This window comes from Vulpes lagopus, chromosome 5 (assembly GCF_018345385.1).
Source record: "Vulpes lagopus strain Blue_001 chromosome 5, ASM1834538v1, whole genome shotgun sequence".
Taxonomy (NCBI): Eukaryota; Metazoa; Chordata; class Mammalia; order Carnivora; family Canidae; genus Vulpes; species Vulpes lagopus.
In genome coordinates this window covers 25,511,904-25,539,172 of record NC_054828.1, presented here as the reverse complement: position 1 = coordinate 25,539,172, position 27,269 = coordinate 25,511,904, and the positions used below count along the sequence as shown (strand labels likewise).

The 27,269-nt window shown below is 42.8% G+C and overlaps 2 protein-coding genes across 4 annotated transcripts in view; one reads left to right on the top strand and one right to left on the bottom strand.

The window, feature by feature from the left end:
* Nucleotides 1-10,441: 10,441 nt before the first annotated feature.
* Nucleotides 10,442-26,216, top strand: CNOT11 (CCR4-NOT transcription complex subunit 11). Its single transcript, XM_041755356.1, has 7 exons — nucleotides 10,442-11,080; nucleotides 13,664-13,828; nucleotides 19,984-20,136; nucleotides 21,957-22,159; nucleotides 23,015-23,217; nucleotides 24,946-25,042; nucleotides 25,130-26,216. Exons 1-7 carry the CDS (start codon nucleotides 10,555-10,557, stop codon nucleotides 25,325-25,327), a joined length of 1,545 nt encoding a protein of 514 aa, XP_041611290.1. The 5' UTR covers nucleotides 10,442-10,554; the 3' UTR covers nucleotides 25,328-26,216.
* RNF149 (ring finger protein 149) overlaps nucleotides 24,769-27,269 on the bottom strand; it is a 32,024-nt gene continuing 29,523 nt past the window's right edge. For 2 of the 3 annotated variants that reach the window (XM_041755357.1, XM_041755358.1), the window contains one exon: nucleotides 24,769-25,304. The gene's annotated coding sequence lies outside the window, so the exon portion shown is untranslated. The remainder of the gene's footprint in view (nucleotides 25,305-27,269) is intronic. The other variant, XM_041755359.1, reaches the window with a different exon arrangement.

Below are 27,269 nucleotides of genomic sequence, written 5' to 3'. Positions count from 1 at the left end.
GAATCCTGTGCTTGAGGAAGGATTCTGTACTGAAATTCAGAAATATCTCAGATTACCACATCCCTAGGCACTGAGTTCTTTGTTTGAACAGCTTGTGCTAGATTTGGGGATGGGGATCTGGTCCACTTCAGCCCTGGCTCAGCAGCAGCAGCAGGTCCAGTGCTGGATATTTGGGTGCTGGTGGTCTCCCGGGTTGGCAGGTTCGAATGGTCAAATTACAGATGAGTGAAGGAGTGAGGGGTTATGGCTCTATAGGGCCTCCTGGTCACAGGATTGGGACTCTCAGGCATTCTTTGTCAGCAAACCTTCGTTGGACTACAGTGGGCCAGGCGTGCCCTGAGAGCTGTGCATCCAGTGGTGAAGCAGGGCATGCCTCTGACTTCCCATTGGGCAGTCTACATGATGATACAGACAAGTATAGAACATTGTCCTGCCACCTGTCTTCATCTGTGTCCCCTAGGGCCACTGTCCACATTTCCATACCCTTCCCTCTACTGCAGGAGGCTGGTATAGCCTCTTGTAGGCCATATCAACAGCTTCCCTGAACCTCTGGCTTCCATTTGGGTTTGCTCCGGCAGGAGATCTGAGTGGGCAAAAGAGTATTTAGGGCATTTATTTCCCAGCACATATCAAGAGCAGCAATCCTGTATGACTCTTTCCTTCTGGATTCTGGCAATCTTTCCTTCTATTTGTTTCTTTGGGCCTGGAGATGGTAACTACTCCACTGCCACCAGCCCTGGGTTTTGCACTGTTGCTTGTGACTCCCCACACCCCACGGAACTCTTCTACAGTTATGTAATTTGAAATGACATCTGTTTCCTGTTGGAACCTTAACTGAAGCAATTCTGATGAGTGCAATGTTAGGCACAGAGCCTAGCACTGAGTAGAGTATATCTTGTTATGAGGATGTGTAGAAGAGGTTGTGTAAGACAGGAATGGTGGGGTGAATTTTGTTGTGTTCTGACTTGATTGGCTGATGTGACATTAATAGGTAGTCATCCTGTGGTTTGAAAGCCCATCAGCTATTTGGATTGTCTAAAGCAGGGGTTGGTGAATTACCATCTGGGGCAAGTCTGCCTGTTTTTATAAATAAAGTTTTATTGGCAGGATGCCTGGGTGGCTCAGTGGTTGAGCATCTGTCTTTGGCTCAGGTGGTGATTGTGGGGTCCTAGGATTGAGTCCCGCATCAGGTCTCTGCCTCGCTCATTCTGTGTGTCTCTCATGAATAAATAAATAGAATCTAAAAAAATAAATAAATAAAGTTTTATTTGGCCACAGCCACACTTCTTTATTTACATACTATCCATGGCTGCTTCTGCACCATAAGAGCAGAGTTGATAGGTGTGATAGGGATTATATAACTCACTGAGCCCAAAATATTTACTGTCTCTTTACAGAAAAAGTTTGTTGATTGATCCCTGGTCTAAGGCAGTTCTCAAAGTGTGGTCCATGGAAGCTTGGGGAGTACCTGAGAGCTTTTCAGGAGGTTAAGAAGATCACAATTATTTTCATAATAAAAGCAAGACATTATTTGCCTTTTTTTTTCTTTTTTTACTGCATTGACATTTGCACAGACAGTGCTGTAGCGATGCTGGGAATAATTGCCAGTACTTCTGCGCCAATCAAGCCTACAGCACTAAGCTCTTCTAACAACTGTGGTCTTCACTGCTACACACATACTCATAGTAAACAAAGGGACTGGGACAAATAAAAGCCAGTTTCAACTAAGAATGTCCTTGATAAAGCAGGAAACATTACTAATTGTATGAAATCTCATCCTATAAGCACATTTCTTCTTAATATTCTGACAAAATAGGATGTACACAGAAGGCACTTCTGTTAAATCCATAGTTATTTCAAAGAAATTTGAATTTGCAATTTGCTTGAATTTGCACTGAATTAACCTTTTTTTTCATAGAACACCATTTTTGCATACAAGTGTGATTAGCAGACAAATTATGGCTATTCGGAGTCAGTTCCTTGGCAAATGCTTTCTTGGAAATAAATGAAGTAAATCTGATACTTCAGATAGGAAAGGAAAACTACTGGTACTATTTGTTGCCAATGGCAAAATTTGAGCATTCATGTGAAAATTAGAATTTTGTAAAACTTGCATCGCCACTGTGAGCTTCATGGCTTTCCAATACTTAAAATACTTTTCTTATGAAATCAGTGATGATATTAATAAATGTGATTTTTTTTATATTGTGTAATGAAATGTGTTAACATTTGGAAGATCTTTATTATCACAACGAACAGCATTTTCCAAATAACAAATGTATAATCATCCAAAAATCATCCATGGCAAAAGGTCTCCACAGTGTGCAAGCTAGACTGGCGGATTTTAAAGTAAACAACTATGAAAATTCATTGGTATGGTTTCAGATATCAATGTGTTTTATAAAGAGCCTTTAAGAAACTGTAACTTGCTGAGTTTTGGTGTTGTATTGAAGAATCGCCAGAATTATGTAAAAAGGCTGTAAACTACTCCCTTTTCAACTAAATATCTCAAGCTGTACTGTCTTCATATACATCACCAAAACATATTCCAACAGGTTAAATACAGAAGCAGATATGAAAATTAAGCTGTCTTCCATTAAGCCAGACACTAAAGATACATAAGGCTACTCTCTTCTCTCGACATGTGTTTTGTTATTTTCACTGTTATTTTTAAGTGAATATCTTAACATTTTATCAGTCTCAATTTTTAATATGGTAAATTTTGAGAGATATAACCCATATAAACAGAAGCTTCTTGGGGTCCTCAAACATTTTTATTTATTTTATTTTTTTAAAGATTTTATTTATTTATTCATGAGAGGCATACACAGAGAGAGAGAGAGAGAGAGAGAGAGGCAGAGGCAGAGGGAGAAGCAAGCTCCATGCAGGGAGCCCGATGCGGGAGCTGATCCGGGGTCTCCAGGATCACACCCCAGGCTATAGGCGGTGCTAAACCGCTGCGCCACTGGGGCTGCCCTATTTAATTTAATTTATTTATATTTTTAATTTTATTTAATTTTAAAGATTTTATTTATTTATTCATGAGAGACACACACAGAGAGGCAGAGACACAGGCAGAGGGAGCAGCAGGCTCCCTGTGGGGAGCCTGATGCAGGACTCCATCCCCGGACTCTGGGATCATGCTCTGAGCCGAAGGCAGACGCTCAACCGCTGAGCCACCCAGGTGTCCCTCCTCAATCATTTTAAAAAGAATAAAATATTTCTGAGTCCGGTAAATCTGAGAACAGCTTGTCTGTGATAGGGAGAACTGGACGCTCCTGGACAGCGAGGTAGCTTTTGGAAGATGGAGAATGCTGGGCAATCTAGGAATCCCAAGACCTGGATAGGCATGATTTAAAAAAAAAAAAATGTATTTAAATTCTATTTATTCGTTAACATACAGTGTGTTATTCGTTTCAGGGGTAGAAATCTAGTGAACCATCAGCTGCATGTAACACCCAGTGCTCATTCCATCAAGTGCCTTCCTTAATGCCCATCACCTGTCACCCCATCCCCTCCCCATCCCCTCCCAGCAACCCTCAGTTTATTTCCTAGAGTTAAGAGTCTCTGGATGGGCATGATTTTAAATGTCACCGGGGCCAGGGTTTTGTGTGCTAGGCACTGTGCCAAGGCTTTATGGTCACTAACTTATTTGCGAGAACCCCCTGAAAGTTGGTACTATTAGCCCTGTCCCTCATAAATGCGAGAACACATTCAGAGCTCCCCTCTCGAAGCTGGTGACTGGAGTGGGTCTCGAGCCCCGCCAGCTGGCCTCGGGTCTCGTGTTCTTAACCGTGACTCCGTGCTACCCCGGACGCAAGGCTGTTCCCTTTATGCTCCTTTCCCAATAGACTGAGATCATGACAGTCCTGTCTCGCTGTCCGCCTCCAAATGCCAAAGGACCTGCCCTGTAGCTCATACTTAATTATCCTTGGGCATGAGTTCCTGTTCCTGTACAATTATATGCAAACAAAGGCAAAGGTCTTGGAATTATCTACAACAGGGAAATGAGAGCAATGACCACTTAGTTCTTCATTCGTTTCCCCTTTTGAGCTTTTAACTTACAATTTACAATTTGTTGCTGCTTTCACTGCCGTTGTTGCCATGAATGAATGGCACTGCCAGCTCTCTTCAACAGGATCGTTTATTGCTGAATGAACAAAAGGGGTGTTCATAGGTTTGATCTTTTTCTTTGGAAGGATTTAGAAATGCTTGATACCCGATTTCATGTCCCATGTGTTGTGTTGAGGTCATCGAAAGATTAAAGTGAAAGTTTAATTGGAGAAGGTAAACAGTGAAGCCAGTTTCTTTTTTTATTTTTTTAATATTTATTTTTTTATTTTTTTTGTTTTATTATTATTTTTTTTTTATGAGAAGCACAGAGAGAAAGAGGCAGAGGCATCCACATGGGACTCGATCCTGGGTCTCCAGGATCACATCTTGGGCTGAAAGGGGCCCTAAACCGCTAAGCCACCGGTGTTGCCCCTGAAGCCAGTTTCATGCTGAAAAATCCACAAAGATTTTTTTTTAAGATTTTATTTATTTATTCATGAGAGACACAGAGAGGCAGAGACACAGGCAGAGGGCTGTGGGGAGCCCAATGTGGGACTCGCTCCCAGGACCCCGGGATCATGACCTGAGCCAAAGGTAGATGCTCAATCACTGAGCCACTCAGGAGTCTCAGAAAGATTAATTCTTTAAAAATAAACCCAACTTAGGGCATCTGGGTGAGTCAGTTGGTTAAGTGTCCAACTCGATTTTGGCTGGGGTCATGAGGGTCTCCGGGTAGTGAGATCGAGCTCCACATTGGGCTGTGCTCAGCATGGAGTCTGCTTGAGATTCTCTCTCCCTCTACCCCTCCTCCCGCCTGCACATGCCGGCTCACTCTCTCTCTGTCTCTCAACAAATGAATATAATCTTTTTGTTAAAAAACAAATGAACTGAACTTTTTTCTCTTCTTTCTCAGGATAGGTAAGAGGACTCAGGGAGAGACCCAGAGAACAGCTTCCTTCCCTGTGGATTTTCCTTGTTACCCAGAAGGGGAAACTGAGGCTCAAAGCGGTCAACAACTTGCCCAAAGGTACAAAGCAGAGGAAAGCCTAAGCTTTGCCTCATCTAGCCTAAAAGCTCCTCAAGGGCAGGGACCTGGTCTCACTCACAGTGTAGCCCCAGCTGGGCAGCGGGCGCACAAATGGGCTTGGCAGGTGTCTGTGAGCTGCTCCACAGCAGCAGGGCTTGAACTGGACTCTGAAGCTAGCACTTACCTACCTGGCTTCCTGCTTTTCTGACATTGTTGGTCAAGTGGTTTGAATGCCCTGAATTGAGAAGAAACCTCAAAAAATGTCTGACCACAGGCAGAATATGAAAGGGCTTTGAGGGAGAATCACAAAATGGAAAGAGCTTTCTGATGCTACTGTATTCACAGGAGGTGACTATTCAGCTCATGAGCAGAAAACTGAAAGTTCCCACTGAAGCTGCCTCTTTCTGTTTTGCCTCTCTGTTTTTTCTGAAAGAACCACACAAAAGGGCTAAGAAAAACTAACCACAAGAGCTATGAGGCTACACCACGGGGAGACTTAGACTGTTTTGCCTCGTGTTTCCTGGAGTTCCATGTGGAAAGTGGATTGAAGCAGCTGTCCACAACCTGGAAGGGAGCTAGCCACGTCTCCCGAGGCAGAACAAAGTGGAAGGGACATCTGGCATTCCTTTCAGTTTGGGAAACGCGAGACACTCCTGGAAGAAACACATCAGCAGGTGTTTGAGTAAAAGAGAACAAATCCCAATCATACACTTACAAGTGATGTTTTCTGTCTTTCAATAAGATTTTTTCCACCTTAAAAATAATGCATGTCTATTTGGAAGTCACATGAATGTAAAGAGAAAAACAGGTATCCATCTAAAGAAAACCACTGTTACCACTTTAAGTGTGTGTGTATACATACATACCACCTTTATTTGCTTTTGGCATTGAGCATTACACCATAGGAATGTTGCTATATATTTTTTAATATTTTTTAACCTTATTTTTAAATAATTGGAAGCCGACTTAAAAGAAAAAGAAAAAAGAGGTGCCTATCTGGCTCAGTTGATACAGCATGCAACTTTTGACCTCAGGGTCATGAGTTCAAGCCCCACACTGGGCGTGGAGCCTACTTAAAAGAGAAAAAAGGAAATAATTGCAGATTCACAGGAAATTACAAAATAATACGTGGGGAGAGTTCCCATGTACTCTTCACCCAGTTTCCCATAGTGGTAACATCTTGCATGACTATAAAACATAATCACAACTAGGAAATTAGCACTTTTAGCACTTACAATGTATGTGTATAGTTCTGTGCAATTTTATCACCCATGTACACTTGTGTAGCCTTCACAGTTACCATACAGAACTGTTTCATTAGCATCACATCCATCTCTCTGCCTCTCCATCCCAACCACCACCCCTAATCTCTGGCAATCATTCATCTATTTTTTAAAATATATATATATATATATTTATATTTATATTATTTATTTGTTTGCTTGTTTGTTTGTTTATGAGAGAGCACGAGGTGGTGAGAGGGGCAGAGGGAGAGGGAGAAGCAAACTCCCCACAGAGCAATGAGCCTAACATGGGGCTCAATCTATGGACCCTGAGATCAAGACCTAAGCCAAAGTCAGACACTTAATCAACTGAGCCAGTCAGGTGCCCCCAAAGCAAGAGAATTTCTACAAAAGGATGAAAACAGATGCAAACATCTGGCAAGAGTTTAGCTCAGACAGGAAAGCCAAATGTCCATTGACCTCAGCTACCTGCAGCTCAGCAAGGAAGCAGCAAATGTCCTGAGAAGTCTCTAAGCCAGCGTCATAGAATCCAATTTCCAGCAGCCAGATGCCCTCTTGCTGCACCACTTTTGTCTGACCCCCAACTGCAAGGCTCACTCTCCTGAGAGAATAACGACAACACAACAGGGATGAAAGAAATAGAGAAACTATAAAAGACAGACCCAAGAATTCAAAAAAGTATAGCAACTGGAGGACACTTTGTATAGAGCAAATAGTTCTTTATGCCTAACTGGCCCTTGTCATCACTGTATCAGAGCATCATGAGGGCAGGGTTATATTGTGTCTGTGCACTCCATCCAAAGAGAGGGAAAGGTGATCCATTTTAGAAAGAATTTATATCCGTTTTGGTGGGATGTTTGGACTATATGGTAAAGTCGGTTATTGTAAAGGATGAAGTGATTCTCCAGTAGGGGGAGGGTGATTCTAGACCGCATTGACAGTTATGGGGCTGGGGGGGGGGGGTGGTGGCTGACCACGAGATCATCAAACTTCATTAAGCATTAGGAGAGCAGGGCTTTATGTATGTATGTATTTATTCATGAGAGACACAGAGAGGGGCGGAGACACAGGCAGTGGGAGAAGCAGGCTCCCTGCGGGGAACCGCAGGCGGGACTCGATCCCAGGACCGCGGGATCATAACCTGAGCCGAAGGCAGATGCTCACCCACTGAGCCACCCAGGTGCACCTAAAATAAAATTTAAGAGGCAGCCTGTGAAAGGACACTCAGACCCTCCTCTGTCCCCCTGAAACCTTCCTGTGACCAGTACCCTCTCTGTACTGGGAGGTAAAGAGACACCCTTATCATCAGAGATGGGACATTTAGAGCCGAGAAGGCTGTACAAAGGCCGCTTGTTACTTTTTACTAATTTACTACCCCACCTCGACCTCTGTGTCCAATTCCTTACTCACTGAAGCTCCCAAAGTCATTTTCTTTGCCTTGTCAGTTCCTCATGCATTTATTGTCTGTCTGAAAGTATGAAAACTGCCTGCCTTGGTCATTTCTTTAGGTTTCAATTTATTATTGGGCCTCAGTGCCCAAGTAATAAAAATTTGAGGGTTTTTTTTTTTCTTCCTGTTAATCTGTCTCATGTAAATTCAATTATTAGTCTAGTTGGAAGAACCATGGGCCAAGGAAAATTTTTTCCTCCCCTCAGGCTTACTGAGTTGAATAGAATCCCCCAAAATTCGTGTCCACGTGGAACCTCAGATTATGACATTATTTGGAAATAGAGTCATTGTAGGTGTAATTGAAACTGCTTAGGGGATCCCTGGGTGGCTCAGTGGTTAAGAGCCTGCTTTTGGCCCAGGGTGAGATTCTGGGGTCTCAGGATCGAGTCCCATGTCGGGCTCACTGCATGGAGCCTGCTTCTCCCTCTGCCTGTGTCTCTGCCTCTCTCTTTCTCTCTGTTTCTCTCATGAATAAATGAGTAAAATCTTTAAAAAAAGAAAATGGTCCTACAGAATGAAAAGTATTTAGCTCTTTTGGTGGTGGTGGTTTATATGTTCAAATATTTTGAAATCTCTTAAAAAATAGTAAAATATATATATATATATATATATATATATATATATATATATATAGAAGGCTAGCTAATGACAAAGCACAAGCTGATACCCAGCAAACACCCCTCCACCCCCGCCTCACTGCGGGGCAGCGTATGTGTGACATTCCTTCTGGAAGCTCCCAACTGTCTTATTGTTAATGCGGTGCTAGAGGGAAAAGTAACCTTAACTTGACAATGGCAAGGCCTCCAGTATCAGTGAGTCTTCTTTAGCGTATGAAAGCCCCTTTGAAACCTCCCTTTCCTTTACCTCCCCCAAGTCCCAAGTATATAATTAAACACCCCTCAGAACCCTGGTGCAGCAGCTCTTTCTGCCCACAGGTCCTGTTCCTACGCTTTAATCAAACCACCATTTTGCACCAAAGATGTCTCAAGAATTCTTTCTTGGTCCTCTGCTCCCGACCTCACCCCACCAAACCTCACCTGCGTTCCAAAACTACATATTTGTGTATACATATGTATATGTACATACACACACACACACACACAGCTATTACAAATAGACCCCACAATGAAAAACGGCTCAAATACAATAAGGTTTATTTACCATAGTAAAAAAAAAAAAAAAAAAAAAGAATATTTTCAAGCTAATTCAAATCAGTTTCCCAACAGTCCAGGTGTAGCATACGCACGCTGCTGTGAGAAATGTTTTGGGGCCACCTGGGTGGCTCAGTCAGTTGGGCACCCAACTCTCGATGCCAGCTCAAGTCTTGATCTCGAGTTCCTGAGTTCAAGTCCATTGTTAGGCTCTGCTTAAGACAAAAATAAGTGGTCTTGGCAGGACCTTTCTAGCGGGTAATCTAGCAGTAAATTGAAGAAGCCTTCATGACTGGCACACTGGTGATCCAGCCATTTCTCCTCCTTCAGTTTGGTTTGGAATTTACTGAACTAGGGACGTCTGGGTGACTCCGCGGTTGAGCCTCTGCCTCCGGCTTTGGGGCATGATCCCAGGAATCGGGATCGAGTCCCACATCAGGCTCCTAGCAGGAAGTCGGCTTCTTCCTTTGCCTGTGTCTCTGCCTCTCTTTCTCTGTGTGTCTTTCATGAATAAGTAAAATCTTAAAAAAAAAAATTTACTTAACTAAATGACTCGAGCTGCTAGCATGGTTCAGCGCAGCCCGGCTTTCCCAAACGTGCCCGCCCGGTGGGAATCGCTGGAGAAACCCCCTCGGTTCCTGTAGGTCCAGGGAGGGGCTGGGCAAGTCTGGGGAAAGCCGCTGGGTTTCAGCCCGGAGTCACCGGGGCGGTATTTTTGTTTTTTTCAAACCCGGACCGCCGTCTTCTGGGGCTGGAACCAGCGCCTCAGGGCAGGCAGGATTAAAAAGTTGCACAATTTTGTTGAGTATTTATTGGAAACATTTTCTCAAAATCCCGTTAACATAACCATGTACAAAAACTCAAGTGTAATAGGATTGCATTTGTGCAAAAAGGATGGTAAGACATTAACTTTGGCTACGAGAAAGGTCCTCGTTCAGTTAGTCGCATTTTTTATTTTTATTTTTTATTTTATTTACCCACGCATGAGTGTGTACACACACACACACACACACACAGAGACAGAGCCACAGGCAGAGGGAGAAGCGGGCTCCGTGCAGGGAGCCCGACGCGGGACTCGATCCCGGGTCCCCTGGGTCACGCCCTGGGCCGAAGGCGGCGCTGCACCGCTGAGCCCCCGGGGCTGCCCCAGTTACTCGCATTTAAACGCTTTAAAATCATGAAGAGTCACGTCCGTTACGTTAAGAAACTTATGTAGAACCGCAGGCGCATTTCTGCAGACGACGCCGCGGCTCCGCCCCACCCGCACCGGCCCGGCCCGGCTCCGCCGCGGGGTCTCCGCGCAGGTCTGCCTGGGGTCGAGGCGCAGACCCCGCCCCCCGCGCCCGCGCCCGCGCCCGCGCGCCCGCGGCAGGACCCCCGCAGCCCGAGGCCGCCGCCCCACTTCCGGCCGCTTCACCCCGCCCCCCAGCGTCTCCGGATCCCCTCCGCGGCCTCGCTCCCCGGCCGCGCTCCCGCTCCGCGCTGCCCCTCCGCTCTGCCGCGGCCCGGCTTCCCCGACGTGTTTTGTTTGCGACGCTGTCGTGTCACAGCGTGCTTTACGGCCGTGGGGACGGGGCGAGCCGGCGCCAGGGCCGCTGCGGCCGGGAAGCGGGGCGGGCGGGCGAGGTTGATGCCCGGTGGCGGGGTGAGCGCGGCGTCTGGCCGGCTTCTCACCGCCGCGGAGCAGAGGGGCGCCCGGGAAGCGGCGGGATCGGCGTCCAGGAGCGGCCCGGGAGGCTCCGGCTCCGGCGGCGGCGGCGGCAGAGGCGGAGCAGGCGGCCCCGGGCCGGGCAGTGGAGGCCCGGGGGGCCCCGCGGGCAGGATGAGCCTGACCCCGAAGGAGCTCTCGAGCCTGCTGAGCATCATTTCGGAGGAGGCGGGCGGCGGCAGCACCTTCGAGGGCCTGTCCACCGCCTTCCACCACTACTTCAGCAAGGCCGACCACTTCCGCCTGGGCTCGGTGCTCGTCATGCTGCTGCAGCAGCCGGACCTGCTGCCCAGCGCGGCGCAGCGCCTCACCGCGCTCTACCTGCTCTGGGAGATGTACCGCACCGAGCCGCTCGCCGCCAACCCCTTCGCCGCCAGCTTCGCGCACCTGCTCAACCCCGCGCCGCCCGCCCGCGGCGGCCAGGAGCCCGACCGGCCGCCGCTCTCAGGTACGCCCGCGGCGCGCCGCTGCCCGGAGCCCAGGTGTGCGCTGGGCAGGCTTTGGGCGCTTTCCGCCTGCGCCCGGGCGAGCTCGGCCGAAGAGCGGAGACGCGGTAGCTGCCCACGGACCCGGGGCCGCGGCCCCGAGCGTTAGCCCCCCAGGCGCACCCCGTTCTCGTGCAGCCCGCCTGGCGTGTGACTCGGTCGTAGCTGAGATCCTCTGCTCCCGCGTTGAGGTGTCCGTCGACCAGATGAAGTCCAGAGCCCGAAGAGGTGGTCGGGCCGAGATAGATACCAAGCGGTGTTTAATGGTTTGGCAGCCGCCTTCGTCGGTCTCTTGCGTGTCCCGCCCTGGATAATGGGATGGGCAGAGGGTGGAAGGTCGTCGCAGATTCGCGGCCTACCTTAGAACACGCAGGACTGCTGGGCATTGCGTAAAATGTAGATTTGTGCAGTGTCGGTGAGATCGGATCAGTGGGTTTCATTCGAGGCCGCCTTCTTATTTAGTTATTTATATTCATTCATTCACTCATTCATTCATTCATCCAAAGAGATGCTTTATGAGACTTGACTTTGGGAGAAGGCTCAGCCAGGAAAGGAGAAAGGCACGGAGGGGGTGGTGATTAGTGAGACAAAGCCCCGTGTAGTGGGGGAAGCAGACAGAGGTGGGAAAGTGTGATCTTCCGGTACTAGACCGTGGGAAAAAGAGCACTGTCTAGGTAGGGGTCACTATACAGAGTTAAAAGGTGAAGGCAGTGGGTTTTGAGGTAATACCAAGAAGTTTTTCGTGGCACTGGAGGGCTTCTACCCTGTAAGCTAGTTGGCATTCATGCTTGGCATCTCCTCTAGATCTAAAGCATCTCGTGGTTGGTTTATTACGCTGCTCTTATGTAAGAGGAGCAAACTTTGTGTAGGATGAGATGTCCTTAGGGTACTCGTACCCAAGGAGGCTTTCATTAAGTTTGAGAATGCCGGGAAGGTAATGCAACATATCTTGGGAGGCCTAAGCCCACCAACCTAGGAGGCCCCTAGCAGACAATGGGGACAGCGTGGGATTTACTCAGAGAGCCCTTTGAATTCTGAAGGCCAGCTCAGGCAGGGGAAGGATGACTTAGGTCCTTTTCAAATGCCATGAGCCTAAACCTAGATTCAGACCATAGACTGCATTGTAAACACAAATCTGTCCGGGGAGGACTCCATGGATAAGTTATTTTACCTCTCTGTGCCTCAGTTTCTTTATTTGTAAAATGCAGATAGTAATAGTTCCTAGCTGGTAGGGTTATTATGAGAAATAAAAGTATTTACAATAACTGTTAATCACTATTATCATTACTTTCATTAAAGTAAGGATGGTGCTTAAATGGAAAACAGGGAATATCAATACCGGGGCTTGTACTGTATGTCTAGAGTGAGCATCTAATGGATATATTTTTAAAGTTTTTCAGGTGATTCTGACGCAGAGGTAGGATTGAGAATATATCTAGATGTAAATAAGACAGCTTCTCTTCACTCAAGAAGCTTGAGGTCTGGTTGAGGAGACATAAATGTAGCCATAACCCAGTGGAGTAAGGGTTGTACTAGAGGTCACATACGAAATGCCCAGTGGCACAGACGACCAACCACCTGTGTGGCTGGAGAGGTTCTTAGAGGGAGTGAGGTTTTTGCTGGATCTTGGTTAGGGGTGGGGGATACGGGGTGTATGAGGGAAGGGTGTGGCCCTGTCAGGTGTTTTTAAAGAACTGGGTATATTGGATGTTCTGAAATCAGCAGTCTGAGAACCTGGGAGATTTTGTGTAACTGGAGTGTAGGATATGTGGGTTGGAGAGGAGTTCGAGAGATGAGATTAGGAAAGTGGGTCGGAACTAGATTATGAAGGATCTCATGGTGCAGAATTTGGGGTTTAATTCTGTGTAAACAGGTTAAGTAATGTGAGATTCGTACCTAGAAATATAACGTAAGTGGTAAGTGGGAGTGTGGACTGTGGGTGATAGGTGGGCAGGAGTCCAAACTCCGAGCTGGGAAAGTGAGGAAGGCTGTCCTGGAGTCTAGACAAGAAAGGAGGGGAGATGAAGATGAGGGAACAGAGTCTGGCAACAGTGCTGCTGTGGGACAGATGAGGCTTGTTGAGCAACGGAACGTGACAGAAAGGAACAGCAGTCAGCACTGGGGGAATTTTGTGGCTGTACTGTGCACTGAAGCAGGTGTGACATGTGTACCTGTGCTGCTGAGGCTCCTGGTCTCTTCAACTTGTACAGTTGCTCACAGAAGCAAGGAAGAAAAAGCATTTCTGAGCATTAGCTTTTTTTATTTGCTTTTGCTTGCATGTTTAAGCTTTAGCCTTTGCATGTTGGATACAAAGCTTTTAATAGTTAAAAATTTAAGTTTCATTTTTGATATTGCCACAAATCACAGAATTTCAAGTGGTATATTTAATTGCATTTTCATAAATGTATATATTTGGTTAACTGAAACTTAATTTTGTCTTTAAAAATATGAGTGGAAATGGCAAGTAGCAAATGCTAATTTTACCAGAGTCAAGTTAATTTTTAAAAATAACCATTGGAGAAATTGTTATACATTTTTGTTTACAGGATTTTTACCTCCTATAACTCCACCAGAAAAGTTTTTTCTTTCCCAGCTAATGCTGGCACCCCCAAGAGAACTATTCAAGAAGACACCTCGACAGATTGCATTGATGGACGTTGGAAACATGGGCCAGTCTGTGGATATTAGTGGGCTTCAGCTAGCCTTGGCTGGTAAGGAGCAATCAGTGGTTTGGGTATTCTTGTGTAGTAGCATTAGGCCTTTTTTTTTTTTTTTTTTTTTTTAAGGGTCCCCACTTAAAATGAAGGTCTTTGTAATTGTGCTAAAAGCTTCATAACTTCCATGAGAAACGTACCCTCAGTACTGGATCCTTGCTAATGTGGTATATAAATTCATTCTGAGTTTTCACTTGAATTGATTGCTTTTTCAATTTAACAAGAATGCTGGATAAAATTTAGTAGGTTTAAAAAAAAGTCCCTAATGTCAAAGTGATCTGCAGATTCAGTGCAATTTCTATTAAAATCTGAACAATATGTTTTGCAGACATGGAAAAACCCATTGTAAAATTCATACGGAATCCTAGGGGACCCTGAGTAGTCCACATGGTTTCTCTTGGCACCCTTGTTGAAAATCATTCTACCTTATATGGAAGGGTTTATTTCAGGGTTCTCTATTCAGTGATCACTGCTTTGTCTGTCTGTATCTCACTTCACACATTTGCTTACAGTAGCTTTGTAGTAAGTTTTGAAGTCAGGATGTGTGAAAGCTCCCCTGTCCTGCTGTTTCAAGATTGCTTTGGCGCCTTCTGTGGGACGCATATAAATGAATGAATGGGATCTCTTGAAGCAGAAGCGTGTTGTGATAGAAAATAGGAGCTTTCTTGACCTGGATGGTCAGAGCCTCTCTGAGTAGGGAAGGTAGAAGAGGCACCTTTTGCTAGACTGCTCTGAGAGTGATTGATTAGGGAAATTCTAATATATGGGCAAATTTGTGAACCCTTCACCTTGTGACTGAGTGGGCTGCAGTATTAATTTTGACAGTCCCCCATCCTTCTTACTAGACTTAATGCGTCTGTGACACTTGGTTTCTTATACAAGGTGACATCGTTCAATAAACTGCTTTTTCCTTGGAACATTCCGACCCTCACTTTTTAACTCCTGAGTATCACATTAGAACAATGTTTATTTTCTGAAATTGAGAAATCTTTTTAAGACTTTTAAGGTTGAAGGTATGCAGAAATGCTATAATCTACTCACAGAAATAAAATATGATTATTTCTTGAAAGATTGTATGAGAGCTGGGTACAGAGGTGTGACAGGCAGCTTCAGTCATTTTACCTTCAGAAGGGATATATATTCTGAGGGCTTTTGCATTTTATTCAATAACGTGAGAATCAGATCTGATCTCCCTTGCAACTTCGGATGACTTGAGTTCGACTGTGAGAAAGTTTTAAAGTATATCAAGCCCAGAAAGGAATATATGCTAGAGTTAGTCTCGAGAAAGCTTGGCAAAATGGCTAAACTTGCTGTCTCCTACCCAGATTGAAGATGTCCTAATCCATGCATTTTTACAAATATCGGGGGAAAAAAGTGCTACACTTATCTTCTCTGGAGCTGGCTACACACAAATTCACCTTTGCAGAGGCCTGCAATTCATGTCTTGCAGTAGGATCTATGGACCAGAGGTGTATTTATGGAGGATGCAGTTGCATTTTTTTTAACTTTAGATAAACAAGCAGACAAGTTATACAAAAGTAACTACAAGGGGCATTTTTTTTTTACCCTATTAACAATGTCAATATTTCAGAGGCTTTATTAAAAATTCCAGAAAACCTGTACTTGTTATTTTACTACACATTGTGCCAATTTAAACATTTTTCCTATATTTTTGTCAAGAGTATGTTCATTTTCTGTACTTTAGCTAGCAATAGGAGAAAACAGCATCTTGGGATGATTTTAGTTAGAATTTTTCCTATTAAATGAATGAAGTTGAACATGTTATAGATACAAGGCATCTTTCATGTCTGACAATTTTTCCACTGAATCAATGTTTGTTTGTTTTTTATTAACACTGATAGCTCTTTAAGGAATCAGGAATTTAGCCCTGTCTTTTCAAAATTACAAAATCTGTCTCCCTCTGCCTATGTCTCTGCGTCCCTCTCTGTGTCTCTCACAAATAAATAAGTAAGATCTTTTTTAAAAATTACAAAATCTGGGGATCCCTGTGTGGCTTAGCGGTTTAGCACCTGCCTTTGGCCCAGGGCTTGATCCTGGAGTCCCGGGATCGAGTCTCACGTCAGGCTCCCGGCATGGAGCCTGCTTCTCCCTCCACCTGTGTCTCTGCCTCTCTCTCTCTCTATCATAAATCAATCAATCTTATAAAAATTACAAAATCTGAAATATGTAGTTTCATAAAATCTGCATGTATTAAGGAATTATAAAGTGACCCTGGAGCAGCATCATCTAGGTTAAGAAATATGTTTCAGGAGTCTCCTTGTGTGTTTCTCTTACTAGCTGCTCCCCTTCTCCCCCATTGCTAACCTCACTTTTGTGATAATCAGTATTTACTTTATTGCCCTCACCTTTATATATGCCTGTAGTTTAACTTTGGATGTTCTTCAACTTGCGATATATGTGGAAACATCTGTGTTCTTTTGGGTGTTAACTGTAAAGTGAATCCATGTTGATGAATTGTAGTGGTTGATTTTCATTGCTGTTGTGACATTCATACAATGGAATATCAAGTTCTCCATCCATTTTACTTTTTTTCTTTTTTCTTTTTTAAGACTTCACTCACTCATGAGAGACACAGAGAGAGAGGCAAAGACACAGGCAAAGGGAGAAGCAGGCTCCATGCAGAGAGCCCGATGTGGGACTCGATCCTGGGCCTCCAGGATCATGATCTGAGTGGAAAGCAGGCGCCAAACCGCTGAGCCACCCAGGGAATCCCCTGAGCCACCCAGGGATCCCCCCATTTTACTATTAATGGACATAATGTTGCTATGTACATTCTGGTAGTACATGTGAAAATATTTTTTCTAGGGAGATAAGCAAATGTAAAACTTCACTAGCTAGTGGTAGATTGTTTTCCAGAGTTGCTGTGCCATGTTTCATTCCCATTAGCAGTGTGCAAATTACCTGACATTCTCTGCATCTGATGATTTCAGGCTTAATTTTTGTCAGTCTGAAGGGTATGTAATAGTATCTTGTGTTTTGACTGATCCCCATACTCCCACCAGTGAGGTTGAACTTTTTTTTTTTTTAAAGATTTTATTTATTCATGACAGAGAGGGGAGGGGGCAGAGACACAGGCAGAGGGAGAAGCAGGCTCCCTGTAGGGAGCCTGACGTGGGACTCCATCCTGTGTCTCCAGGATCACACCCCAGGCTGAAGGTGGTGCTAAACCGCTGGACCACCGGGGCTGCCCTGAACATCTTTTCAAAGGTTTATTGGCCATTCAACCTTTTTTTTTTTTTTTTTAATTAAATGGTTGTTGAAGTCAGTCCATTTTTTTTTTTAAGGCTTTTTTCCCCCCAAGATTTTATTTATGAGAGAAAGAGAGAGAGAGAGGCAGAGACACCGGCAGAGGGAGAAGCAGGCTCCATGCAGGAAGCCTGATGTGGGACTTGATCCCAGGACCCCCAGGATCACAACCTGAGCCGAAGGCAGATGCTTAACCGTTGAGCCACCCAGGCGTCCCTGTTTTCATGTGTCTGTTGGTCATCTGTATATCTTTAGAGAACTGTCTGTTCTGATTTTCTGCCCATTTTTAAATCCTTTTTTTTTTTTTTTTGGTGTTGTAGTAGTTATTTTGGATATTAACCTTTTACCATATACAGAATTTGTAATAGTTTCTCCCGTTCAGTATGTTTTCATTTTGTTAATGGTTTCCTTTGCTGTATGAAAGCAAGAGGGGAGTAGCAGATTCCCAGCTGAGTGCAGAGCCTGCCATGGGGCTCTATCCCAGGACCCTGGGATCATGACCTGAGCTGAAGTCCGACACTTAACCAACTGAGCCACCCAGGTGCCCCTATGTATATATGTATGTACTTAGTAGGTTCCAAGCCCAATCAATGTGGGGCTTGAACTCACGACCCTGAGATTAAGAGTCCCATGCTCTACCAATACCAACTGAGCCAGCTAGGCTCGGTCTTGGTTTTAGGCTCTAGGTCTAGTTTGTCTTGCCACCCAACTTTTTTTCCCCTATCCATTTGCATAGGATACCTTCACTTTCAGTCTATCTTTGGGTTTGATGTTTGTGTCTCTTGTAGGAAGCATATAAATAGGTGTTGTCTTTTTACCCAGCTACCCTATGCCTTTTGAATTAAAAGTAAATGGGCACTTAATTTATTTTTAAAGTAAATATTCATTGATACATACTTTTTGCCATTTTGTTGTTTCCAGGTGTTTTTGCAGCTCTCTGTTCTTCCCTTGCTCTCTACCCTTATGTTTGATGACTTTATTTAGTGTTAGGCTTGGATTCTTTTCCTTTTTTCTGAATCTCTTCTAGGTTTTTGACTGGTGGTTACTGATGTTCGTATATAATATTCTTTGTATATACCAGTCTAAGGTAATGGTTAAGTTTGAATACATTCTGAAAGCACTATATTTTTACTTCCCCACCTGACACCCTGTGTTCCACATTTTATTTTTTTTAAGATTTTATTTATTTATTCATGAGACACAGAGAGAGGCAGAGACACACAGGCAGAGGGAGAAGCAGGCTCCATGCAGGGCCCGACATGGGACTCGATCCCAGGTCCCCAGCATCACGCCCTGGGCTGAAGGCAGGCGCTAAACTGCTGAGCCACCCAGGCTGCCCCTCGTAAGGTTAGTTTAGTGGTGGTAAACTCCTTTAACTTTTGTTTGTCTGATAAACTCTGTCCTTCAGTTCTGAGTGATAACCTTGCTGGGGCAAGTACTCTCATGTTTTTTTCCTAGCACTTTGAATAGATCATGCCACTTTCTTCTGACCTGCTGTTCCTGCTGAAAGAACATCAGATAGCCTTATGGGGTTTCCTGTGTAACTATGTGCCTTTTCTCGCTGCTTTTAAAATTCTTTTATCTTTAATTTTTAACATTTTATTTATTTTAAAAGATTTTATTTATTTATTCACGAGTGACACAGGAGAGAGGTAGAGACATAGGCAGAGGGAGAAGCAGGCCCCTGTGGGGAGCCCAATGTGAGACTCGATCCCAGGACCCAGGATTACACCCTGAGCCAAAGGCAGACAGTCAACCACTGAGCCACCCAGGTGCCCCAATTTTTGACATTTTAATTATGTGTCTTGATGTGGACCTTCTTGGGGCTATCTGCTTCCTGTACCTGGCTGTTTCCCTGGTTAGGGAGTTTTCAGTGATTATTTCTTCAAATATTTTCTGCCTCTTCTTTTGAGTTTCCCTATAATGCAAACATTATACTTGAACAGAAGAAATTCTTTAACCTAGCCTCATTTAAAAATTTTTTAATATTTTTGCTGCTCAGCTTGGGTGCTTTCCTTTACCCTGTCTTCCAGATCACTGATACTGTCTTTATCTGCTTATCTGCAGTTGATTCTCTAGGTTAGTTTTCATTTCAGTTGTTGTATTCTTTCCAGCTCTGTTCTGACTTCATTCACTTTTCTCTCTAGTGAGGATCTTTATGACCATTACCCAAACTCTTCATCAGGTAGATTGCTTATCTCATTTCCTTTAGTTCTTTTTTTGAGGTTTTGTGTTGTTTTTTTATTCAGAACATATTCCTCTGTCTCATTTTGTCTGAGTCTCTCTGTTTGTTTTTATGTAGTAGGTATGTCAGTCAAGTCTCCTCATCTTGTAAATAGTGGCCTTATATAGAAAATGCCCTGAGGGGCAGCCCGGGTGGCTCGGCGGTTTAGCACCGCCTTCAATCCAGGGCCTGATCCTGGAGACCTGGGATCGAGTCCCTGCATGGAGCCTGCTTCTCCCTCTGCATGTGTCTTTGCCTCTCTCTCTGTGTCTGTCATGAATAAATAAATTTTAAAAATCTTTTAAAAAAGAAAAAAATAAAATGCCCTGAGGAGCCCAGTACCTCAATCCTCCTTGGTCACAAGTACCAGGCACTGTAGGGGTATCTGTTGTGTGGCCTGTATGTACCTTCCTGTTGTGAATGGTCTGCAATGGCTCAGGGTGCTCTAAGGGGTAGGAGTAGCCCCCAGCACAGCTGGCTGAGAGGCCTGACTGTAGCTGCTGCTGGCTGCTTGATTTGTAGTTTTTGGACAAAAACAAGACAATACAAAAACATAGATTGAATCTTGCCTTTTGTTTATATTCCCAATTAGTAGCTTGTCTATTCTCTTGCCCTGTGGTACCCTCAATTTAAAAATATCTCTTATTTTATCCTTTTTCAGAACGTCAGTCTGAATTGCCAACCCAAAGTAAGGCTAGCTTCCCTAGTATTCTCAGTGACCCGGACCCAGATTCTTCAAATTCTGGATTTGACAGCTCGGTTGCCTCTCAAATCACAGAAGCTTTAGTCAGTGGACCAAAGCCGCCTATTGAAAGTAGGTACATACAATTTTATGTACTTGGGTTTTATTTTACCAATACCCTGAGACCTGGTTTTCTAAAGCAGTTATTTTTTGTTGCTCCCTAGACTTGAATTCAGTGAAAAACCTCCTAGCGTAGAGGAGGTCGGTTTAGTTTCTTCTGTAATAAAATTACATACCAAATTTTTTATTATCAGCAGCATTCTGGAAGATAGATTTTACAAAAATGAGTCTTTTGTAATGTATTACCTTTTTCTTTTTTAGTGCTTTATTAACCTTAACCATTACCTTCTCCCTTGTAAAGTTTTACTAATCTTATAGTTCCTAATTTACTTTAATTCAAAGAAAACACCTACTGAACATGAAATCCGATAGCTGCATCTTTTGGTTTCATGGGCTTCTGTGTGGTTTTAATGATGAAGGCATGCTTTATGCTTAAGAATAAGGAAAATGTTCTCCAAATTACAGTGTTACCATGAATTTTAAACTTACATGACTTTAATGCCATTAACACATCTTTGGCAGAAATGGGCTTAATAACTGAGGTCTCATCCAGTCACAGGTGTGCCTGAAGGCCCATGGCACATGCTGATTTTTATTTAACATTTGTTTAAGCACAACTGTGTTGCATGAGCCACCAGAAAGGTATGTGAAAACCCCAATCAATTAGATACTGAATCGGGATCCCTGGGTGGCGCAGCGGTTTGGCGCCTGCCTTTGGCCCAGGGCGCGATCCTGGAGACCCGGGATTGAATCCCACGTCAGGCTCCCGGTGCATGGAGCCTGCTTCTCCCTCTGCCTCTCTCTCTCTCTCTCTCTCTGTGACTATCATAAATAAATAAATAAATAAATAAATAAATAAATAGATAGATAGATAGATAGATAGATAGATAGATAGATAGATAAATAAATAAATAAATAAATAAATATTAGATACTGAATCTAGCTAACATGAGGCATCTGTACTTCACGGAAATGTTTCCTTTATCACAGTAGTAGTGCTTCTTATAAAATGTCAAAATTTTTATCTTTTTATAAATACTCTGAAAAGAGATTGAGATGCTAGTCCTGGTGATAAAAATGAGAGAGGATAGTTCAAGATAAACTGACGATTCTTAGCTAGAAAACCTCAATAAACTAGTCTCAAATTTGGCATGGGCTAGTATCCATGATTGGAATAGGCCACCTTAGGGCCCTGTGTGGAAACCAAAATGAGGTATAAAAATCCCAGCCAGTATTTATTTTAGTGAGTTTTTAAACTTAGGAATCAATGTTGTTTCAGAAAATAGTTGGAAGTATTGAGTCACTGCATTTTCTTGTATAGTTTTATGAACAGGAGTACGGGATTTTTGAATTAGGGGATTTATGAAAAAGTCTCTGGATTCATTTGAAAATGTCAGAAGGCAGCTATACTTTTCTGTTTCCTGCCATTTCATGAAATGCAAAGAAAAAAGTTACAAATAATAGTGGTCTCTGAATAAAAATAATGGTAACCAAGAGTAGGATGAACGAAATCAAACAGCATTTCATTTTTCCCATAAGAACTTTTACCAGTATGTGAAGTTGTATCCTTTGCTTCTGAGTGGTGATCATGCTTTAATAAAAATTGCCAGATCATGGTAGTGCCTTTCTCTCTTGAAAAATAGATTCGGTGTCTAGCATAATGATGTTCTATTAATATTTCGTTTTGTTGGTATTCTGAATAAAACCCTGAATTTCTAAATCATCTCTGCCTTGGATTTTGAAGTCTTGAGCATTTTATCATGTTACCTTTATAAAGATGTGTATAGATGTTAGCTTACTAAATGAAACAAATATTCCCCTTCTCATTAAAGGCCATTTCCGCCCAGAGTTTATTCGTCCACCACCTCCACTCCACATTTGTGAGGATGAGCTGGCTTGGCTGAATCCAACAGAGCCTGACCATACAATTCAATGGGACAAATCAATGTGTGTCAAGAATAGCACTGGTGTGGAGATCAAGCGAATAATGGCCAAAGCCTTCAAAAGCCCCTTATCTTCTCCTCAACAAACACAGGTATTTATTTATTATAAGCATTTCTTATCTTTAGTCCTCCACATTAAGTGGCCAATAAAATGACCCTGTCAACAGGAGTCAGCAGTAGGAAGGGTCTTACATCCAAGGAGTCTTGGATCTCTGAATCTTCGTTCTGCTTCTCCAGTTCTGGTCATTTTACTCTGGTGGGGAAAGACTGATAATTCAACATGTATCAACTCTTATTTGAACCATTTTGACTCTAGGAGAGGAGGGGTAGGATAGATCTCACTTTTGATCCTGTGATTACAGTGTTTGTAGTTCACTTTGTTTGCTAGGCCATTCCTGAAACAGTTCACTGTGGTATTTGCCAATAGGGAGGAAGTGTGGAGAATTTTGAAGAAAAAGTACTTATGTTTTTGAAGAGAACTATTTGAATTACATAGTTGAGTAGGACCTGAACTGCATCATCCTGCAAAGTGAGGGACTGCAACAGGGCAGCTCTCCCTCTTCCCTTCCTGCTTCTCTCCTCAAGCATTTGTTCTCCACCTGGGGCTGTACTCTTGTTTCTCCTGTTCCTCAGTTCTCTGTGGTGTGTGCTTTTCTGGAGAGCTGGTTGGCAACTAAATTATTTTTGGTTCTAGCCGAGGACAGAAAAAGTCTACAAAGGAGTTAAGGATGATATCGTTATATAATCCAGACATTATATCCAACCAGACAATACCAAGTTTGGCTTAATGCCCAGGAGGAGAGATCATTAGCATATTTGTAAATAGTCTTTGCAGTTCAAGACATGATTATAATAATGGGTTTGAAGGAAGAAATTTATGAAGTTGGTTCAATGCAGACAATTTTTTTGACTCAAAAACCTCTTTTTAAAAATTTGATTGTATTTAGCTCCTGGGTGAGTTGGAAAAAGACCCCAAACTCGTTTATCATATTGGCCTGACTCCAGCCAAACTTCCTGACCTAGTGGAAAACAACCCCCTAGTTGCTATAGAAATGCTGCTGAAGTTAATGCAGTCAAGCCAGATCACGGAGTATTTTTCAGTCCTGGTCAACATGGACATGTCCTTGCATTCAATGGAAGTTGTAAATCGGTAAGTGTTTATACTCAATCAGATGTGTGTGTGTGTGTGTATGTATGTGGGGTATAATATAGATGCTGACTGGCAAGAAGGGAAAAACTTGCAACAGACTTTAAGGCAGGGATTTTTTTTTTTTTTTTTTTAAACCTTCTTGAAGTTTTGCTAAAGACCATGTCCATTTAAGCTTACCAGCCAGTGGGAAAAAGCCTGGCTTCGCCTGGCTGGAAGCTGGGTGATCACAAGTATGTGTACAGGAGAGTGTTCTTTTCTTTTCTTTTTTTTTTTTTTTAATTTTTATTTATTTATAATAGTCACATAGAGAGAGAGAGAGAGAGGCAGAGACACAGGCAGAGGGAGAAGCAGGCTCCATGCACCGGGAGCCCGACGTGGGACTCGATCCCGGGTCTCCAGGATCGCGCCCTGGGCCAAAGGCAGGCGCCAAACCGCTGCGCCACCCAGGGATCCCGAGAGTGTTCTTTTCAACCTTACTTTCTGTCACTGGCAAAACTGTTACCTGCTTTTTGAAAGTATACTTCACTTCTGCATTCTCTGCTCAAGCCTTTCCCCTTCGGTGAAGACTCCCACTTCATTCTGGTTCAGTCCTTGGATTGAGCTACCTCTGAGTGCTTGCTTCTTCCCCCTTCACTACATTCTTTTTTTTTTTTTTTAATTTTTATTTATTTATGATAGTCACAGAGAGAGAGAGAGAAAGAGAGAGAGAGAGAGAGGCAGAGGGAGAAGCAGGCTACATGCACCGGGGGCCTGATGCGGGATTCGATCCCGGGTCTCCAGGATCGCGCCCTGGGCCAAAGGCAGGTGCCAAACCGCTGCGCCACCCAGGGATCCCTTTTCACTACATTCTTAACAGCATTATTGTCTTCACCAGATTTAGTCCAAGAATAACCACATCTTTTTTATCAGTATTATTGTTTCTAGAGAATAAAGGACAAGGTCTGCTTATGCTCCCCACCCTCCATCTCAAGTGACCACACCACTATTCCTTGGAGCACTAGTTCCTCAGTGCCTTATGGAAAAAGGTTCTGCAGTCACATTTCTTTTGGAAATTCATACTATATAGTTAGCATAGTATCCCTTTATCTGAACATGGAATTCCTATCCCACAGAATCCTTTGGAAAATACCAGCTTTCCTTTACAAGATTCTAATATGCCACCATGCCTTCTGTCTGGATCTCTACCACCAGGTTCCTAAATGTACCACACTAATCCCAGATTCCAAGATTTTTCCTCCTAGCATCCACTAGGTTATAAGGAACACTTCTAGGTTCCACTTCCTTTCAAGGCTTTTCCCATATTTTCATTTATACTGCTTCTTGCAAACCCCTCATTTTAGCATTTAGCTATATATATAGTGTACTATTCACTTACTAAACTATACCTCCTTCTCAGATATACCATCTTGCATACAGCACTTAGGCATAATCGGGGTTTAGTAAATGTTACTTATGAGAGCTTGAAGACCATTAACTGAATTATGATTCAACCGAGGACACACAGAACTGTTTTTAAAAAAAATGAGTAATTACCATGTGTAATGCTAAGTATAGACTTAAAAAATGGAAATCCCCTTTATTAACAAGCAGAATGGCTCAGGTTCATTTACATAAATATGTTTACAACTAGGTAACTGATCCTAAGTTAGAAATAAGTAACCATAAAATATAAATTTCTCTTTGGTTAACAGTGTTTAACAGCCCTAACTTTTTAACTTTATGAAACAGACTAACTACTGCTGTTGACCTACCTCCTGAATTTATTCACCTTTATATATCAAATTGCATCTCTACTTGTGAACAAATTAAGGACAAATACATGCAGGTAAGTAACAGAAATTTTTGTAATTGTAAATTTTATAAATACCTGCCAAGAAAATGGATACACTAAAACTGGCTTTCTTTTTTTCAGAATCGTTTGGTTCGTCTTGTGTGTGTCTTTCTCCAGTCCTTGATCCGAAACAAAATTATTAATGTGCAGGACTTGTTTATAGAAGTGCAGGCATTCTGTATTGAATTCAGTAGGATACGAGAAGCTGCTGGCCTTTTCCGGTTGTTGAAGACATTGGATACTGGAGAAACACCTTCTGAGACCAAAATGTCAAAATAATACCTCATCAGAACCACCATGTTCCTTGTTCAGCTGTATTGTGACTTAATTTTTAAAAACTGTTAGAACCTTGAGTGGATTGCTTGGCCTAATGCATATAAACACCACTTTATCTACTTAAAGCAAAATTTTCCTTTCCTGGATGACTCACTCCTGGAGATGGATTTTTGGTAAGAACTTGGAAGTGTCTTACTGGTGATTAGGAGTAAAGGTTATCCAAAAAATTACTGCAAGACAGTAGATAAGGTCTTTAGCACTGTAGAGCAATGTTAAAACACAAGTTATAGGCTACCAATAAATCAAGAATCCAGTTTTCTTAAGGTTCTTATATTAAAGTATTTAATGAAAGTAAATGAAGACATTAAGAATTTGTCATACTGCCCTTGAGGTGAAATCAGCTGAATGTTTTGGAATCAAGTGGCAAATATAGAAGTTTGGTCCTTCAACCCATTTATGCATATAGTCCCTTATTTCTCATTAAGCACAGTCTGAACCAAGGACATGCTTCTAACTCAATCCTTTCTTGTCATGGGGACTTAATAGACAACAAAAGACATGCATTTCTTGGACCTCTTACAAACATGGGAACTCTTAGAAACCTTCTTTTGAGACTACAATAGTTGATATGGTTTTCTGGGTTTTTTTCCCCTTAAGATGTTTGTTCTTCTGTTATCAGTCTAAGATAGTTACTTTTTTGTTTTAAGGAAAACTATTAGTTCATGCTTTGGGAGATAGTATCACCACTGAAGAACTGTCATGTCAAATCTCTTCCTGAGTGGGAACTGTACCTGCTGCCTGTGATGGGGCAGATGGCATCGTGTGGGCTGTTATCCCTCATTTAACTTTGGACAACAGTGCCTTACATTAAAGTTTTTTATGAACTATATTATCTGATGTGTATTTTTTACTTGAAGAAACCATGAAAAATTAGTTTACTGAGGTTACTTCCAAAGCATATTCTTTATAGGGAAATAATCAATTCAACAGGAGTTACCTTCCAGTTTAGCCCTCAGCAAAAGTTAAAGGGAAACCAAGCCTAGTGATTTTTAAGAGGAACATAAATAAGTTCTAATCTTACAATATTGTCAAAACAGCAGTACTCTTAGTTCTTATGAAAGTAAGAGATTTGTAAATAACTTGCTTAAAGGAAATAACCCAAGCCAGTGTAACAGAGGAATGCCTTTAAACATACAAAATGCTAGCAACAACCTTGATTTCTCTCCATACCTAAAAGTAGACATCACTGTTTTACATACTTGGTTTGGGAAAAGAAACCGTTCTTTATGCAGATACTTTTTTGGAATGGCGGAGTTGGGACCACTGTTGGAAGCAACCCAAACTCAGCTCCGGGACCTACTGATTCTCTGACAACCTCAAATTCATGGCCAACAGCACTGTAGCTTGTGCCTGGACAAAACTTATCTAACATGTATTTTCTCGATAAGGCTGATAACAGCCTTCCTGTGCTGAGAACAACAGATAACACTATGCTTGGGGGCCATTTTAAACTGTGAAATCACTAAGGTATAAAATTTTAGAAAATATACACTGTGGAAAAGGACACAGTGTTGACAATTTGGGAGCTGAAACAAGAAGGCAAAGTGTCCTTGTCCTCTCATTCAACCTCAACTGGAAGTGTGTCAGATGCCTCAGAATTTTCACCACACTGTATGTGTCCACAAACTCAAAAGCACTGCACATCCTGATTTTGGGGTTACAGATAAATTTCAGTAGGCAAATTTACGAACACGGACTTTGCAAATAAAGAGACTGAGTACTGAGTACTGCTAATCATTTCAAGATCACACTATTGGTGTTTACTTGAAAGAGGGAAGATTTAGAAGTCTAAATTGCTTACAAAGAGTAGTAATAATATTTAGGGAACATTTTATAAAAAAGTCAGGTTTACATTTACAACACCAACAAAAAGTTCTTCATTAAA